The sequence below is a fragment of the Rhagoletis pomonella genome, unplaced genomic scaffold, assembly GCF_013731165.1.
Source record: "Rhagoletis pomonella isolate Grant_MI unplaced genomic scaffold, Rhpom_1.0 Rhpom_scaffold_00001, whole genome shotgun sequence".
Taxonomy (NCBI): Eukaryota; Metazoa; Arthropoda; class Insecta; order Diptera; family Tephritidae; genus Rhagoletis; species Rhagoletis pomonella.
In genome coordinates, this window is record NW_023458555.1 from 28788228 (window position 1) to 28803626 (window position 15399).

The 15399-nt window shown below is 33.9% G+C and overlaps 1 protein-coding gene across 1 annotated transcript in view; it reads left to right on the forward strand.

Annotated features, from left to right (window-relative positions):
- LOC118742108 (hemicentin-1) overlaps window positions 1-15399 on the forward strand; it is a 286471-nt gene that overhangs the window by 187672 nt on the left and 83400 nt on the right. Inside the window, exon 6 of the mRNA XM_036474073.1 lies at window positions 30-230. Within this exon, the coding sequence (XP_036329966.1) occupies window positions 30-230 (201 nt within the window). The remainder of the gene's footprint in view (window positions 1-29; window positions 231-15399) is intronic.

Sequence of the window (15399 nt, forward strand, 5' to 3'; positions counted from 1 at the left end):
AATTTTTTGCTTCCTTTTTCCACTTTCAGGTTCACCGCCACCTACTGTGACATGGCTTATGAACGGCCAACTACAAAATAGTGTGGTGGATTACTCATATGAAGGCAACATAAACAGCAAATTAGTTGTGCGAAATTTGTCACGCATTCACCAACATGCTGTGTACACGTGTCAAGCGAGTAATTTTCACAAGAAATATGTCGCCACCAATATCACAATTGAATTGTATTGTAAGTAAACAAAAAAAATTGATATTAAAAATAAATATCCATAAGTATGTGTATGCGTATGTAGATGTACGTGAACTGCAATCGTAATTAAATCTTAAGATGTTGCATCTGATGCAAAAAGAAATTTGTTTCGCATAAATGAATAAAATATATTTGTGGTCGAGCGACAATTGATGGCTGGTTGCTTAATAGCATCGAAAGAGCGTAGCCCTGAACTCAAATACCGCTTATTTATGAATCTGGTTACACCGTACGATAGTAAATTATACACACAAAAAAAAATTTGGAGACATTGTAGTAAAACTGCGTACTTAGTTTTTCGCTCTGAGGTCAGGATTTATTTTAAGGGACTTTTAAATGTAAAAAATATCATTATTTAATATTTTTTTTTTAAATTTCAGTGCAATGTAGGATAACAATGAGGGTGCCGTATAAAAGAAAACACCTAAAAAATTAATTTTTTGGGGCATAAAGACGAATGGGTATGGAACATATTCTTTACAAATTTTGTCCATAAATTTCCTTGGAAATTTGCAATATTTTCTTTTTTAATTATTGTTTGAGGACGAATATAACCACGACGTAATCGTCGAACTTCGTCCTGCAAACTTTATTAACTTAAAGAGATAAAATTTATTAAAAGCGCATTTACATCAATACCTATTCGTCCTTGTAAATCAAAAAACTCTATTGTTTTTAAATTTCTCATAATTTTCTCTCTCATTTGGTATATATTGTTTTTCTACATTGCACTGATTTTTTTTAAATAATTTTTTTAATAAGTCATATCTCTGAAATTTCAAAGTCCTTTGAAAAAAATCCTGACGTCAGAGCGAAAACTAAAAACGCAGTTTTACTATATTTGGCCCATAGCTTCGTGAGTATATCGATTCTTTCGTGTGTTTTGAATTTTTTTTGTTTTTGTCGCACGGTGTTATTTATGCGCATTTAGATAACATTATCTAATTTTCTTAGAGTAATGTTTTACTTTGTGCCAAAGTTCAAAATTCGCAGTAGTAAAAGACCGTTTATTATCTATACGCAATGTCATGCAAGCGGCAGTGTTTGTTGTGTTTGAGAACCCTTCTGATCTACGGATTCACTCAGGGGTTAACGTTACGTAATTTCGGCGATATTCTATGAATTTCCCTTCTTGATCCGAATATATGGAAGTCCCTCACACTCCGATTTTTCCTATTTATTTCTAAATAGCAGGTCAATGTTCTATTGCATTTGGTTTCAGTCTAACTTTTGAATTGCAGATATATGTACATCAATTTTAAAGAAGTATCTACGTAGGATAGCACATCAACTATCTATGTTTCAAGTTCATGAATAAAGGTGCCATTTCGAATCGATTCCTAATCTCGCTCATTCTGGCCGAGAGAAAAATTGTGTTTTTTCACAATAAGTTTTCATAAAAAACGTCCTCAAGCTCAATACCTAAAAATTTGTTAGTATAAAAACGCTCCATGCTGCTCAAACTATCGATTGAAAATACTAATTGTAGTTAAAAGTACTTCGACGAAAAATTTTTACTTCAATATAAAGCATAGCATTATATTCCTGTATCACGTGAAAAAGCTGTCAAATTGCATAAAAAATTTCTTTCTGTGAAATAAGTGAAATTCCCCAACATTTCCTCAGAAAAGTAGTATTGAGTAGGTTCAGAAGACGCAGCAGTTGAGCGCAACCGTTTCTAAAAAAATCAGTGATCGTTATGCGTCTTCTGAACGGCTTGATGCATTAACTGTCAAATTAAACTCTCAAAGGTACACAGCAACATGTTGTCCCAAATGATCAGAAAAATATTACGATCATCTAACACGCAACTGTTCAGTTGATCAGAAGTACACAACAACGCGTTCAGAAGGTAAAATCGCAACAGTTCTGAGCTGTTGCCCATTCTGGCAATTTAAAATACACATGTACATTTTAAAATTCGTGAAAACTGACATTTTATAGAATTCAGTAGCGGCGAGCACAAAGGGGGGTAGGGGTTAAACCTTACCCCAACCGGTTGTAAAACTTTATTTCACGTACAAGGAAATTGCGAATGATTACTTATTATCATATGACTGGTTCGAACACCCCAAGAGAATGGCTCGTTTTTAACAGTTTTATAAACATTTTAGTAAGATATAACGGTATACTCAACAAATATAATTGCAAATGAACAAAGAAGATTTAAAAATTTTCAAAAACTAACAATTAGGGTTTCAACTAAAAGTGTGGCCGAAAACACAAATTTGTCGATTTCGTGTCAGTTTAATAACTTAGTACTGTCTAATGACACATAATAAATTATTTTCATTTAGATATACATCTCCGCCCATATAAGGTTTATTACACAAAACCACTGAATGATTCTGACCATTCACAGTGTCAGGGATACGCTCCATTGCAACAGCGGATTATCAGGCGCATAGTTGCACGCAGAGGGAATGTCATTTGGCCTCTGAGATCATCCGACTTGGCTCGGTTGAATGTTTTTATGAGACTACTCGAATGCCCATATAAACCGCAAACTTTGGAGCCCTTGAAAGTCAACATTTGCCTAGTTATGGCCAAGATAGCGTCCAATATAAATATGCCAACAAGTTTCCGCAAATATCTAAAAAGATACGTTGAAGGCAGTCCTGACAGCTTTAGACTCACGCATATAGCAGACAAACTGAAGTCCCTCACTGAATGACATATCTTTTTGAACGAAAACATTTCGAGCCCTAACTGCCAAAAGAACGTAAGCAATATTTTTTTAAAAATTTTATTTTTGATGCAAAAATGCATCTAGATACTCGTGGAGCGTTTCTACATCAAAACAAACATTTCGAGAAAAAATGGCGCTGACCCAGGTATCTTAGCGTAACTTGAGCAATTCGAATAACTGTCCTTTAAGATTCTCGGTTCAGCTACCCCCTATATTGGCCATTTTCTACTTAAGCACGATGCGGTTGTGATATTCTATTCCGCCATATGCACATTGTATTTAGGCTGGAAATTTGAGCCTTTGTTCGAATTGTTTGAGCATTTTTTTTGCATAATAAAACGTATATTTCTTCTGTCTGTAGTCTGTGAGGCTTCGCATTATTTAGTTATCTTTGAGTCTTGGCTATTACGATCTGTTTTTGATTTCAACTGCTGCTACTACATTTCACACAGTGAACACAGCGGTAATGATCTCTGTATATATTTAATATGGCTCTTTAGTGTTCAGATTTAGTATATAATATTGTTGTTTTAGTTTACAGTTCAATTTACCCGAATGCTTAGATACTGAGTAGTGTGGTATTAGTAGCCTGATGCATACTTGCTCCTGGTGTGAGTGGTTTTAAAGGCTACACGTACACAAAGCTTAAATGACTTTAAAAGTGTTCAAAAATATTCCAAATAACAAATAAAAATAGTTTTTGAATTCAAGTTAAATAAATATACTCGTCTGCCAACACAAATATGTATGTAGGTATAAACGCCATTAAAACAAAAGAAAAATCGAATTTTTCGGTAACATATTCGCTACCAATGATACCAAAACACTAACAAAAATACTCTATGTACATACGTACATACATATGATGGGTTTAGGTGTCACGTGGCACAACGAATAGGCAAAATATGAGAGGAATTTTTTATGGTATTTTCAGGCATTTCGCTTTTCCACACAGATTTGTTTAGCTTGTATGTATGCATTGGAAGCAACATTTATTGGTATTTGTTTAACTATGCAGCCCTTTGAACTTTTGTACAAACGTATTATATTACAAAATTTGTATGCGGTTCAGTTTGTACCTATGTATTTGATAGTCGGTAAGCAAGCACACACAACACCTGCTCCGTCGTTGGCTTGTCATGCGGCTGGCTCACTATTGTTGGTACGTGTATTGATTACTGGTTGCGCTACTAGCTTATGGCTGCCTATTGCCGTGTTGCCACCTTTGACATTATCAATTACTTTGCAATTTTCATCGTTTGCAATTTTGGCAATTTCTGGCATTTTATTTGCTTATCCTACTCTTTTGTTTGTTTAATAAACAGCAAAGGTTGGCAAGGTAAATATTTCGGTTAGATATAATAAAACAATTTATTGTGGATAAGTACACGTACGTATATGCATTAGGGTGGTCCTTAAAAATGAAATGAGCGATTTTTTTCAGTCTCACCCCTTAAATCGGTAATACTACGGTAACAGATATATGACATACAAATTTTGGTCTCGATTGGAGACGGTTAAGGCGTGTCGCACAGCGGCAAAAGATCAGATTCCTCTATAGAGACTAAAAAAATTAAAATTAATTTTTTTGACAATAAGTTGCTTTTCCACAATAAGTTTCTCATTAAAAAAAGGCCACAAGCTCAATAAAAATTCTTGTACATAATTGTTATAAGGCCATAAAATAACAAAAAAACAAATTAATTTTTTTGTCAACTCATACCCAAAATCGATACTACCGTAGTCGAAGGTATCACATGTAAATTTTGCTACCGATTGGAGTCGGTTAAGACTTGTCGCAATGGGGTTCAAGGCCAGATGCTCCAAGGAGACTTAAAAATTTAAAAATATTTTTTTCTATTAAGTAATAACCAAAATCGATACTACTAAAGTCGAAGATATTACATACAAATTTTGGCCCCGATTGGTTCAGACGTGTTATTGAGTAATCTGAATTTTGCCTACTGTGCGACACGCCTTAGCCGTCTCTAATCGGGACAAAAATTTAAATGTTTAGTCTTAGGAAATCACATATAAAAATGTGCTCCCTACATTTAAGGATCGCCCTAATATGCATATATAAAATAATAACTTGCCATACATACGCAAAAAGGGATAGACATTTTTGCTCTACCATTCAATTGAAAAAGAGGTGAAACCGAAATAATGAACAAAAACAAACAAAACAAAATTTTAGAGAGTTAGACTTTTAATGAATGGCTATTTATTGAGAGGAACTTCATACAATCGTCGAATGTCTAACCCTTACCTATATAACTAAATATTAAGGATAAATTATTAAGCAGCATTTGCTTACTTTTTGTTGAAGACTCGTATGATCTTTAAGGAAAGGTGCAAAAATCAAGTACTATTAAAATTAGGCATTAAAATGTGGTCTAAATGATATATAAAGTATTATTAAAAACTCAAGCTGTTTACCAATTTATTTTACTAATAGACGTACATAAATATACATGATTCTTATTATTAAAAGGTTACAGTATGGATAAAATAAAACGAGGATACTTAGATGTGATTAAAACTGCTCTTACTCATAACTTTTTGACATTCCGGCTACTTATACCATTTCCGTTTAATAAGAAGAGTACTCTGGCCTACCAGCGGGAACTGGTGGCTTTTTCATCTATCAGATATGAAAAAATTAGTTAGCCGTGGCCTCTACTCGGAAGAGCTGAAGATCAAACATTCATATTACCTGCCTGATGTCTGTTGTGTCTTTTGAAGTGAAGGCATTGATATTTCACAGTTGTCTTGGTTGATGTATCATTGCCGAAATAAATCGATCAACCGAGACAACTGTGATATATCAATGCCTTTAATACTGGCGGTTAGCAAGGAGTTCTCTTTCGTTGGAATTGGCGAGATAAATAAGTTGACAATGTATTCAAGATCTCTTACACCAATATCCAGCTCTCCAGTTAGGGCAACTCAAACACTTGGCAACTCGCTTTTAGCTGGACCGGCTGAGCCAGCAGAAGTGCGACTATCGAATCTTGTCAATTTCATCTAAAGCACCCTTGTATGCTCCATGCAATATTGCTAATCTTGAGGATAGAATATATGTAATCCAGTAGCTTGTTCCTACGGGGTTGCACTTTGTCACTATTAGATCAATAGATGCCCATTCGAATAGACCAACTAAAGAATGTTCATAATTTTTTACGAAGGAGTGTGGAATACAGAACCTTATGCCAGGTAAACCGATACTACAACTCTCTACTCATGGCACATTCGAACGAACACAGCACTAAAACGTATGAGCGTGGTGTTGCTATTCCTTTAAATTGCAGGACGTTATTAAGACAACTCCTCCAATGTACAAAGATGTGCCCACACTTTTAAGGGATTTTCATTACAAATTTCAAATAAATTCAGAGTGCATTCATAAAGATTCAGCCTGCTAAGGTGATGGCGCAGCAAGCAGAGTCCTATGACGTACGAGTTCGGAAGTTCTCCATGCCTAAATTAAGGAGTTTATTTGTAGACTTTTAAGATTTAGAGACAAACGACTTAGCTTACATTCGACCTGGACATTCAATCCAGTACCTACTACTACTAACTACTAAATCATCCCATGCCCGTATTGAGCTCATCATTATGTCTATCTACAGCATTGTGTGGCGATTCTGGCTCTGACTGCTTCATGTGTACCAAACTGAGCCTATCCACCGACTTAAAGACACGGTTATCAATCCACAGTAAAGTTACTTCTGGTTTTTTTTTTTGCTGCTAACAAAAACTGCTTCGGTTTTCTCTGCTGCCAATCAGTTTGTGACCGTAGCGATTGCGGTGTTTGCCATTTCCTCTATTTCCAGAACTACCAGAGCGGTATTGTAGGTGAGCTCTATTATATTCATTTACTTCGGCAGCAGTGACTAGTTTCGTTCAATAGATTATTTGAATTATTATTTACTGCCTGACTGCGAAATAAATAGTTAAGTAAGTATGGCATTGGTAGTCATGGCGTATGAGTAATTAAAATTTTACGCGAATATACACTTTTTCGGTAGATATAACTACACTCACCTTTAGGTATGCCACACAAAAAAAAATAAGCGCGCGCGTGACAGAATTTCCATAACACAATTCTAACAGCAAGCGCAAAAGTGTGCGCGCATGTTTTGCCATTATATGTATGTATGATTTTTTTTTTTTTGAAATATTAGAATTTTGTGTGTGTTTATTTTATGCAACTGTGTAATGAACGAATTAAAATATGAAAATTTTGCAACCTCATTTTAACCAAAAATTACGCAAGTTCGCTTAACCGAAACGTAACAGCCGCTGAGGTGGCACATTTTCATGATATTACTCGTATAAACAAGCAAATGCAACTATGGCAAGTGTGTGCAAATTCCGGCGCATATGTGTGTGTGTACGTTAGTGTGGCATTGTGGTTAACGGTCGACTTGCTGCGTATTTAGTTGGTCGCCTTTTTTAAATTTTAATTAAAAATTTTAAATTTTAATGCAACGCTGATGTTGTAACAAAATGCTGTAACCGCTACGTTTGTGCAACCACCAGCGTACACTAAGCGCATTATAGTTTTTGATTTCATTAAATTTTTTTTTTAAATATTGCTTGTTATCCGATGTATATAGACTGGTATATGTCTGTATGTACATATTGTATATTGTGTGGGTTTGTGTGTGGGCATATCAGGTTGCGTTTGTTGGTTGAAATTTTGGTCAAAAATTGCAAATTAAATTAGTTTTTGAATCGGTGGTAAAATCCAGTGAAGCGTAAATATGTGTGCGTGCGTAGTGGAAATAGTACATAAAAATATACAAACATATATGTATGTATCTAACGCAAAAAATATAGAGTTTTATGTTTGGAAATGGATTTACACACTAGATGCCTATTTACCATACTTGTCAAATCATGTACAAACTGATTGATTTAAATTATGGAACAGATCTTTATATATACATACAGAGAGATGAACTATATACAGGCAGGGTACAAAGGTCAGCCTGAATTGCGATTACTGGGGTGACTAGATCATGTCGAATGGTAGCATTGATCGTCGTCTGTCATTTGCCACCCATTGATATCTTTATTAAGAAAAGTGATTCACAGTTTACCCTGAAGTTGGGCCAACTACGGAGACTACGGAAAGATCATACGTACCCGCATGGACGTATCCTGCACTACATTTCCCATAGAACTGAATAAGAGGGATTTATCTTGACTAACTTCATTTTATACAGGTCACTGGGCTAACAAAACTATTATATTTTTTTACATTAGACCATACCATACCTTCGAATTTAGAGTATTTTTGCAATGCAATTTTGAAAAGAAAAAAAAAATTTTTTTTTTGGCCAAACATGGATGTAATCTTTTTACATCTTTTGTCAAATTGGTATTTATAGTCTGCTCTAAAAGTATTATATATGTAAGTTCTTTTTTAGTGGAGACAATTTAGGGGAAAAAAAGTTCATTTATCTCAAAGTATTTCGATAATTTCAGTAGAACTACTTGAATACAAAATTTTGTCGAATGTAGATGTCACCGAAAAATGTATAAAAGTATCCCGCAGGTTCATTAAAATTCATTAGGTCGAGGGGTGTATGGCGAATTATTATTTTTTTTTTTTGCTTTTAGGGTGGTGCAGTCTAATAATACAAAATCGAGTTAAGTAAGCAGAAATAACCGCTACCTCTTCTTTTGTGTATCTTGTGTACAAATTTCGTAACTGTATCGATTAACAGTCGTTAAAGGAAAATTTTTTCCACTTCAGTCTGGGTGTATAAGTAAATTCAAAACTTTGACGTTAATCCGCTGTTAAAAAAAACTTATATTTTTGGGACTATTAAGTGTTTTCAGTAAGTTGTAAACACCTGCAGTCGTGAGCTGTTTGAACCGAACGCCGTATAATCATCAATGACCACTCTCTGGTAAATGGTGATCAAAAACCTTCGGAACATGCGTGGCTTTGTGCGGATTCGGAACCATCGTACCTGCCTACTTCTCTAAGCTTGATTATTATGAGCTCAGGGAGCCAGTGTTAAGTCCGGCGGTGTAACATTACTTATGTTGTTTTAGATGAAGCCGCTGGGATTTAGATTGGCAACTCGTATCATGTGCCCTAGCACCAGATCGAGGAGTCGGAAGAATGTAGGTCACCTTGTACGCAACCTTGTTTGGTCTCGAATGGCGTTGAGTGGCACTTCCCAATTTGGACATAGATAAAATTGGTGTTCAACGTCACTCTAAGTTAAATATCTATACACAAAAATGGCGAAAAGATATTTTATATATGCAATCCCAAGAAGGCTTATTGCACGGTATGTTATCGTGGCGGAGCCCTTTTGGTCTCTTTTTCCTTTTCCTCTATTGGGGCATGCACAAAAATTAGACTCAGGCTATTAAGTTTAGCCTTTAATGGGCACATTGCAACTATAGTAGACGTCGCACGCTAATTTTTTTCCAGTAATTCCCAATTAGCTGCATTTCGCGAAATGCGATTCTGTCAGTCTGGTAATTTTTCTTGGTATCCAGCAGTTAGATAGAGGCACCTTGCCTATACGGTGTACGGACATTGTCCTTAAATCGTAGTCCATCATTTTCAAAGACGTCAGTGTTGATGAGGATAATAATCCGCGTCTAGTCTTTTCATTTGTAATTGTTTTTACACATGGGCCCAATGTTTGAACCTCAAAGTAGCAGGAGTGCGTGCCCGTCCGTATACAAACAAGTCCAAGAGGGTTGAACATTTCCTATATATAACTAATTAGTTAAAATAGTACACTGCATAACTTAGAACAGTACGCAATATGGCTAATTTAGTAACTGCTAGTTTTCCCGCTTACAAGGAATGTCGCATTTTAAAGCCAGATTTTTATGCATTTTTGCCTGTTGGTATCACACAAGCACGCACAGTAGTTATACTGTGAATCTTGTGTACTTTTGCCATAAATAGTATAGCCTATAAAAAATCGCATATCTTAAAACAAATAAAACTAATAAAAATTCCTGTTTAACACAATAATTTATGAACAAAGATTTATTATTTTCCACCATTCTCTATTTCACTTTTGCATTTTTAATACCTAATTTATTAATTTAATTTCCATTTGTTTTTAGTAAGTATTTTTATTCAAGCTTTGCTTTTCTCTGTCAAATGCGACTTTCCACCTGTCACCATTAACAAATTGCCAGCGGTTGGCCAGGATTCATTTATCAAATAGCCGTTATAGTCACCTCATGAAACCGTTAAGCTGAATAACTGATATTTTAATGCTATTTAAATATTCACAGCAATTTTTTTCTTGTGTGTGCGCCGCCGTACTTCTTTGGCGCTATATGGCGCACACGATTTGTTATTGGTGTAATGCAATTAATAGCGGCAACGTAGAGATTTTAACGCACAACAAATAATGTGTGTAATTAATTAAATAACAGTAGTTAAGCTTATAACATAATGAGAGATAAAAAATGAAAAAGCTGTACACTTAAAAAGGGGTGAAAATAGCGCAGCGAATGGGTCTTCAGGTTATTAAAATTAGGGTGGGTGGAACAAAAAATTTATCTATAGCGCTACTTAACGATTTACTAATTTAAAAGAACGAAAAAAAAGCAAATAAATAAAAAAATATAGCGTACGTTAATGTTGGGCACTTAAATGTAGCGCTCTGGCAGGGTTTTTTTGCGCATACAGTATCTGACCAAATGATTACGTACCGTGGATCACAACTTTGTCGGCAATGGCCGAGTCAGAAAAGTATTAGCGCGCCATTCGAGAGATCCGAGGTTTGAGTCCTCGGCCAATGGAAGTTTTTTATATTTTTAATATTTTTTTCTTTTTACCTCGTTTTTATTAGCTTGGCATGTAACTAATAAGTAATATTGATGCGCCTGAAAGATGCAGCGATTTCTATTCCAAGTTACTTACCAGCAGCCGGATTCCAACATTTGCTATCGCTAATTTTGATCGCCAAAAGTTGCCAAACGAATAGCAGGCGCCCCTAACAACACGCAACATTTAGTTGCATGCCCGCCACCCTGCCAGATTTGGCAGATTACGCATTGCATGTGTTACTCTTCCAGGGTGTATACTTTTAGGCCCTACTACTTTTCATTTAGAGAATTTTAGCAACGAAAATTTAGCGTAGCGATTATCAGAATTCCACTGCAGGTGAGAGTATAAATTGGGATGGCTTTAAATCTCCATTTTTGAAGTAACTCGATAACAGTACGAATAGAAATTATGGAAAGCAAGTTTTTAGTTTTTTAACCACATTTTTTTTAGTTTACTTTTCTCTTAGTTTTTTGATTTTATAGTTTTAAAAAGAAAAATACATATATATTTTTTAAATGTATTCATATCTATGCATACAATTTTCTGTTCTTAATGATTTTTTTTAATATTTAGATTTTGCTGTTTTAGAAACATTTTTTTTTGCAATTTCATTTCATTTATAGAAAATTATTTTATAATTTTTTTGGTTTTATTGTTCTCTGTTTTAAATAGGATTTCTTCAAATTATATGAATACTTTTATTTTTTATTTTCGTTAAAGTTTTGGAAACTTATTTTATAATTTTTTTGATTAAATTTTTTCATTTAATTTTCTTTCAACTTTTAATCTTTTATTTCGCTTTTAGTTTTTATTGTTGCAAAAAGAAAAATATATATATATTTCTTTCTATTTTAATTTTTATAAAACTTTTTGCGAAAAAAAAACCAATCAAAAAACATATCGCTAGGTCCTCATTGTTTCAATTATTCTTGCGATAGGCAGGAAGAGAAGGATAGATGCCAGAATTAACAAATGTGACGCACAATCGCGTTGTAATTGGACAATCACCTCACGAACATTCGTGCCCGTGAATATGCTGGGACACGTCGTTAGTGTCTTTCACGGAATTAGTAGTGACGCACTTTGAAATCCAAAAAAACCAGTAACTTTTTTTTTTTTTTTGAGGTCCTTACAAACTATTAATTTTTCCAGCGATTTGTTGCACTCTTAACCATTGAAGCATTTTCAAATGGCTTCTCAAAAGCTCTTGCTATAATTGCAGCTGCATATCTAAAAAAGATTTTAAAATGTTGTGCGCATTTCTACAATTAAGACTGTACCTACTTATCTATAAATAAATTTATAACGACAGCAAGCCATCAAATAGAATCAACGAACTGTAAAAATAATGTTTGCGATTCGTTTAAATAAATATCAGAAATAAACGAAAAAAAACTATAAACAAGCAAATTTATATAAAAAATTAAAACATTAAGTGCAAGTAGGTGAAAACAAAAAAAGCAAATGCGTTTGCAACTCAAGCACCCGTTTGCATAAAATGCCAAACCACATCACAAAAGTATATGCGAAAAATAAATATGCACGTAACACGCACACACACACACACACTTCGTCGGGTGGTCGGTCGGTGGAGAAAGTTTCATTGTTTTTATGGATAAATGCATTTAAAATTATTGCACGGACTATGCGTAATATTTATTTGTGGAATTTTTTTCGCACTTCACTTTTCATAAATGTAAAAGTTGTAATGAAATCATGCAAAATGCAAACATTTTGCGGGCATTTAATGCCAGTTGAACTTTAATTTCCGCGCCTTTCAACTGCAAAAAAAAGGAACTCCAAAAAAAAGAAAAAAAACAAAAAAAAAATCTTACAAAGGGGTTTGCACAGCAAACGGCCAAGTGTGCAAAAAATACTATGAGAAAAAAAAATTCATTAAGTAATAATCGCAAATCAAAATACAAAGCATGAAAACGTGAAATACTGCAAATGCGTTAAGCGTTTGTATAAAGCGTATTTAACAACATTACAATGAAGTTGACGGCAGTCAATGGTGTAGAGTAAAAAAACAACAGAAAAAAAAAAAAACAAAAATTATGAAAGTTTTATTTAACGCAAATGCTGAAATATTTCCTGTTTCTATGAATAATTACCGACCTACATACATACATTCTAGTGTTTATATACATTTGTGATTTACGCTACACACATACGACCTAAGTTTCTTGCTACGTGGCAACGCATACATTTAAAAGTACGAGCGCAGTATGATAAGTCAGTAGCTTTTTGAATATAGGAACTGAGTGTGTGTACTCCCTGCGCTGGTATTACCATCATCTTCATCTTCATCTTCATCTTCATCTTCATCTTCATCTTCATCTTCATCTTCATCTTCATCCAGTAACGAGTACTGACTATACTACTACTAGTACTAGTTATATCGCTTTAGTTGTTATCAAACCACCCTCGTATACGTAGACGCCAGCTCTTGGACATGTTGCAAATTTTTCATTAACTTCTGTGGGTTGCATTTTAAATATACTCTCATGTATTGGTAACTTAACGCTATTCAAATTAATGGCTTATTGAATGCCAATTAAGCCGGCACGTGAGATTGCATTTTTTTAGAGCGTCGACTCAGAGAGCACTTTTAACACATTTTTGTTTTTATACATATTTTGATATCGAGTAGTTTGGCTGCCAATTTACACATATATGTATATCCATACACTATGTACATAGTATCAGTGTTGCCGTTTTGCTTAAGTTAAAGTAAAATTGATTTATTTTTTCCTGCCTGTTAAAATGTTAAATTTTCTCCGTTTTGCTAAACTTTTTGATTAAAATATTCCAAAAGGATAATTTTCCTCAAAATTTCGTTTCTGACTATGAGTTACCATTTCAATCAAGCCTGGTTGATACATATCTTTGGTTAAATATCGTTATCGACGTTACCGACACCGTGTTATGTGCATGGAGTCGATAACGATGTTAACCGAAGATTAACGGCAACCAGTCTTTGAGCAACCGGCCCTTAGTCGATAAAATTCTTACCTTTGACGACAAAACTGAGCTTTGGGTTGCCTTTACTTAATTACTTGCTTATTTTCTATTTCTATAACCAATTTACCAAGCTTGGTAACAAAATCCCAAATTAACTAAATATGTTGCTTAATTTGTACGGGATTTGGTAAATTGTTTTAACGATTTTGGTAAATTTATTTTTGGGCCGCGGCAACACTTCATTTACCTATGTATGTGTATATATGTATATGTATGTATACTTGTATGCGTGTTTATTGAACCGGGTGGATATACATACTAGAAGAAAAGTTTGAAAGCTTAGACAAATTTTATACAAGCTGTTTTTAAACTTCAGCTGTGAAACATTTTAACCAACTCTCCGAGAAGCTAAGGACTTTGAACTGCAAACATGATCTCATCCGCCAGGAAAGCTCGTTTTTATGGGCCGGTATGGTTAATATTTAAACAATTTTATTAGTTATGTACATGAAAAGGAATAACTCCAAAAAAACTGTTGCCCGATATATGGCGCAATAGTTGAGATAAATGGAAAGTCCGTATTTATAGTCCGATTCCGTACTTAGAAAATATATAACTTGAATGGAAGGAAATAACTCCAAAAAAAATTTGGCCGCTAGGTGGTGCTGGAATCGATTTTTATTTTTTTATTAACCTCTAAAAAAGCTTGACTTAATATTTTTTTTTAATTCTTGTTTCGTCTTGGTTCGCTCTAAGCAATTAGGTTATTTAACAAATTTTCATAATCATTTTTGTTTATAATCGGGAAATATATAAACTAAGTGTTAATCTAATAGTAAGATTTATTGAATGCAGTTAGGTGGAAATTGGGGTTATGTTCTAAGATTTATTGCTCGACAAATGTTTACTGGTCAAATAAAGAATGCATAAAAGTCCTCTAAACGCCCTCGAAAGCAGTTAACTCGCCATTTTATTTTCGACCCTGCCTATTGTATGCATAATAATAAATAAATGTCCAAAAAATTGCAAAGTATGTGAAAACTATTGAAGATAAAACAGAATTAATTGTTTTATTTAAATTTTAAAATAAATTGACTTATGTGTGTATATGTAAATAAGATGCAAAAAATTAACATCTTTCCTAAATGGTTGCCTACAAGTATGATTAAATTATATATATATGCACATACCACGTTAAATGATAAAACTGTGAGTCAAGTTTTCTCAAGTGGGCCACCCAAAGTTGACTGCCCGATTCCTTATATTTCATTGGCCGATTTTGAAAGTTAATATGGTGTGCAATATTGACACCAAAAATTTTACGCTAGTTTTATTTTTTTGACGAGTTATTTGCAAAAAAATTTGTATGCAGGCTTTTACACTTTTTGAAATATTTCAGCAACCATTAATTCGAAGCTTATGAGTTTTTGACAGCAGTTAGAGAACTTATTGGGCAACAAAATGAAGTAGTCAATTTTTAAAATTTCGATTCCTGTTTGATAGAAATTTTTATTTTTTTAATCAATTGAATATTTTTTTCCAACTTCTCATATACCTAGGAAAAAAAGTGCAAAGCATCATATCATTTGCGCCTGACATTAAATTTTACTTTCATAAAAAAATTACTGTACCTTTGATTGGCTTAAAGCTTTTTACAAAAAAAAAAA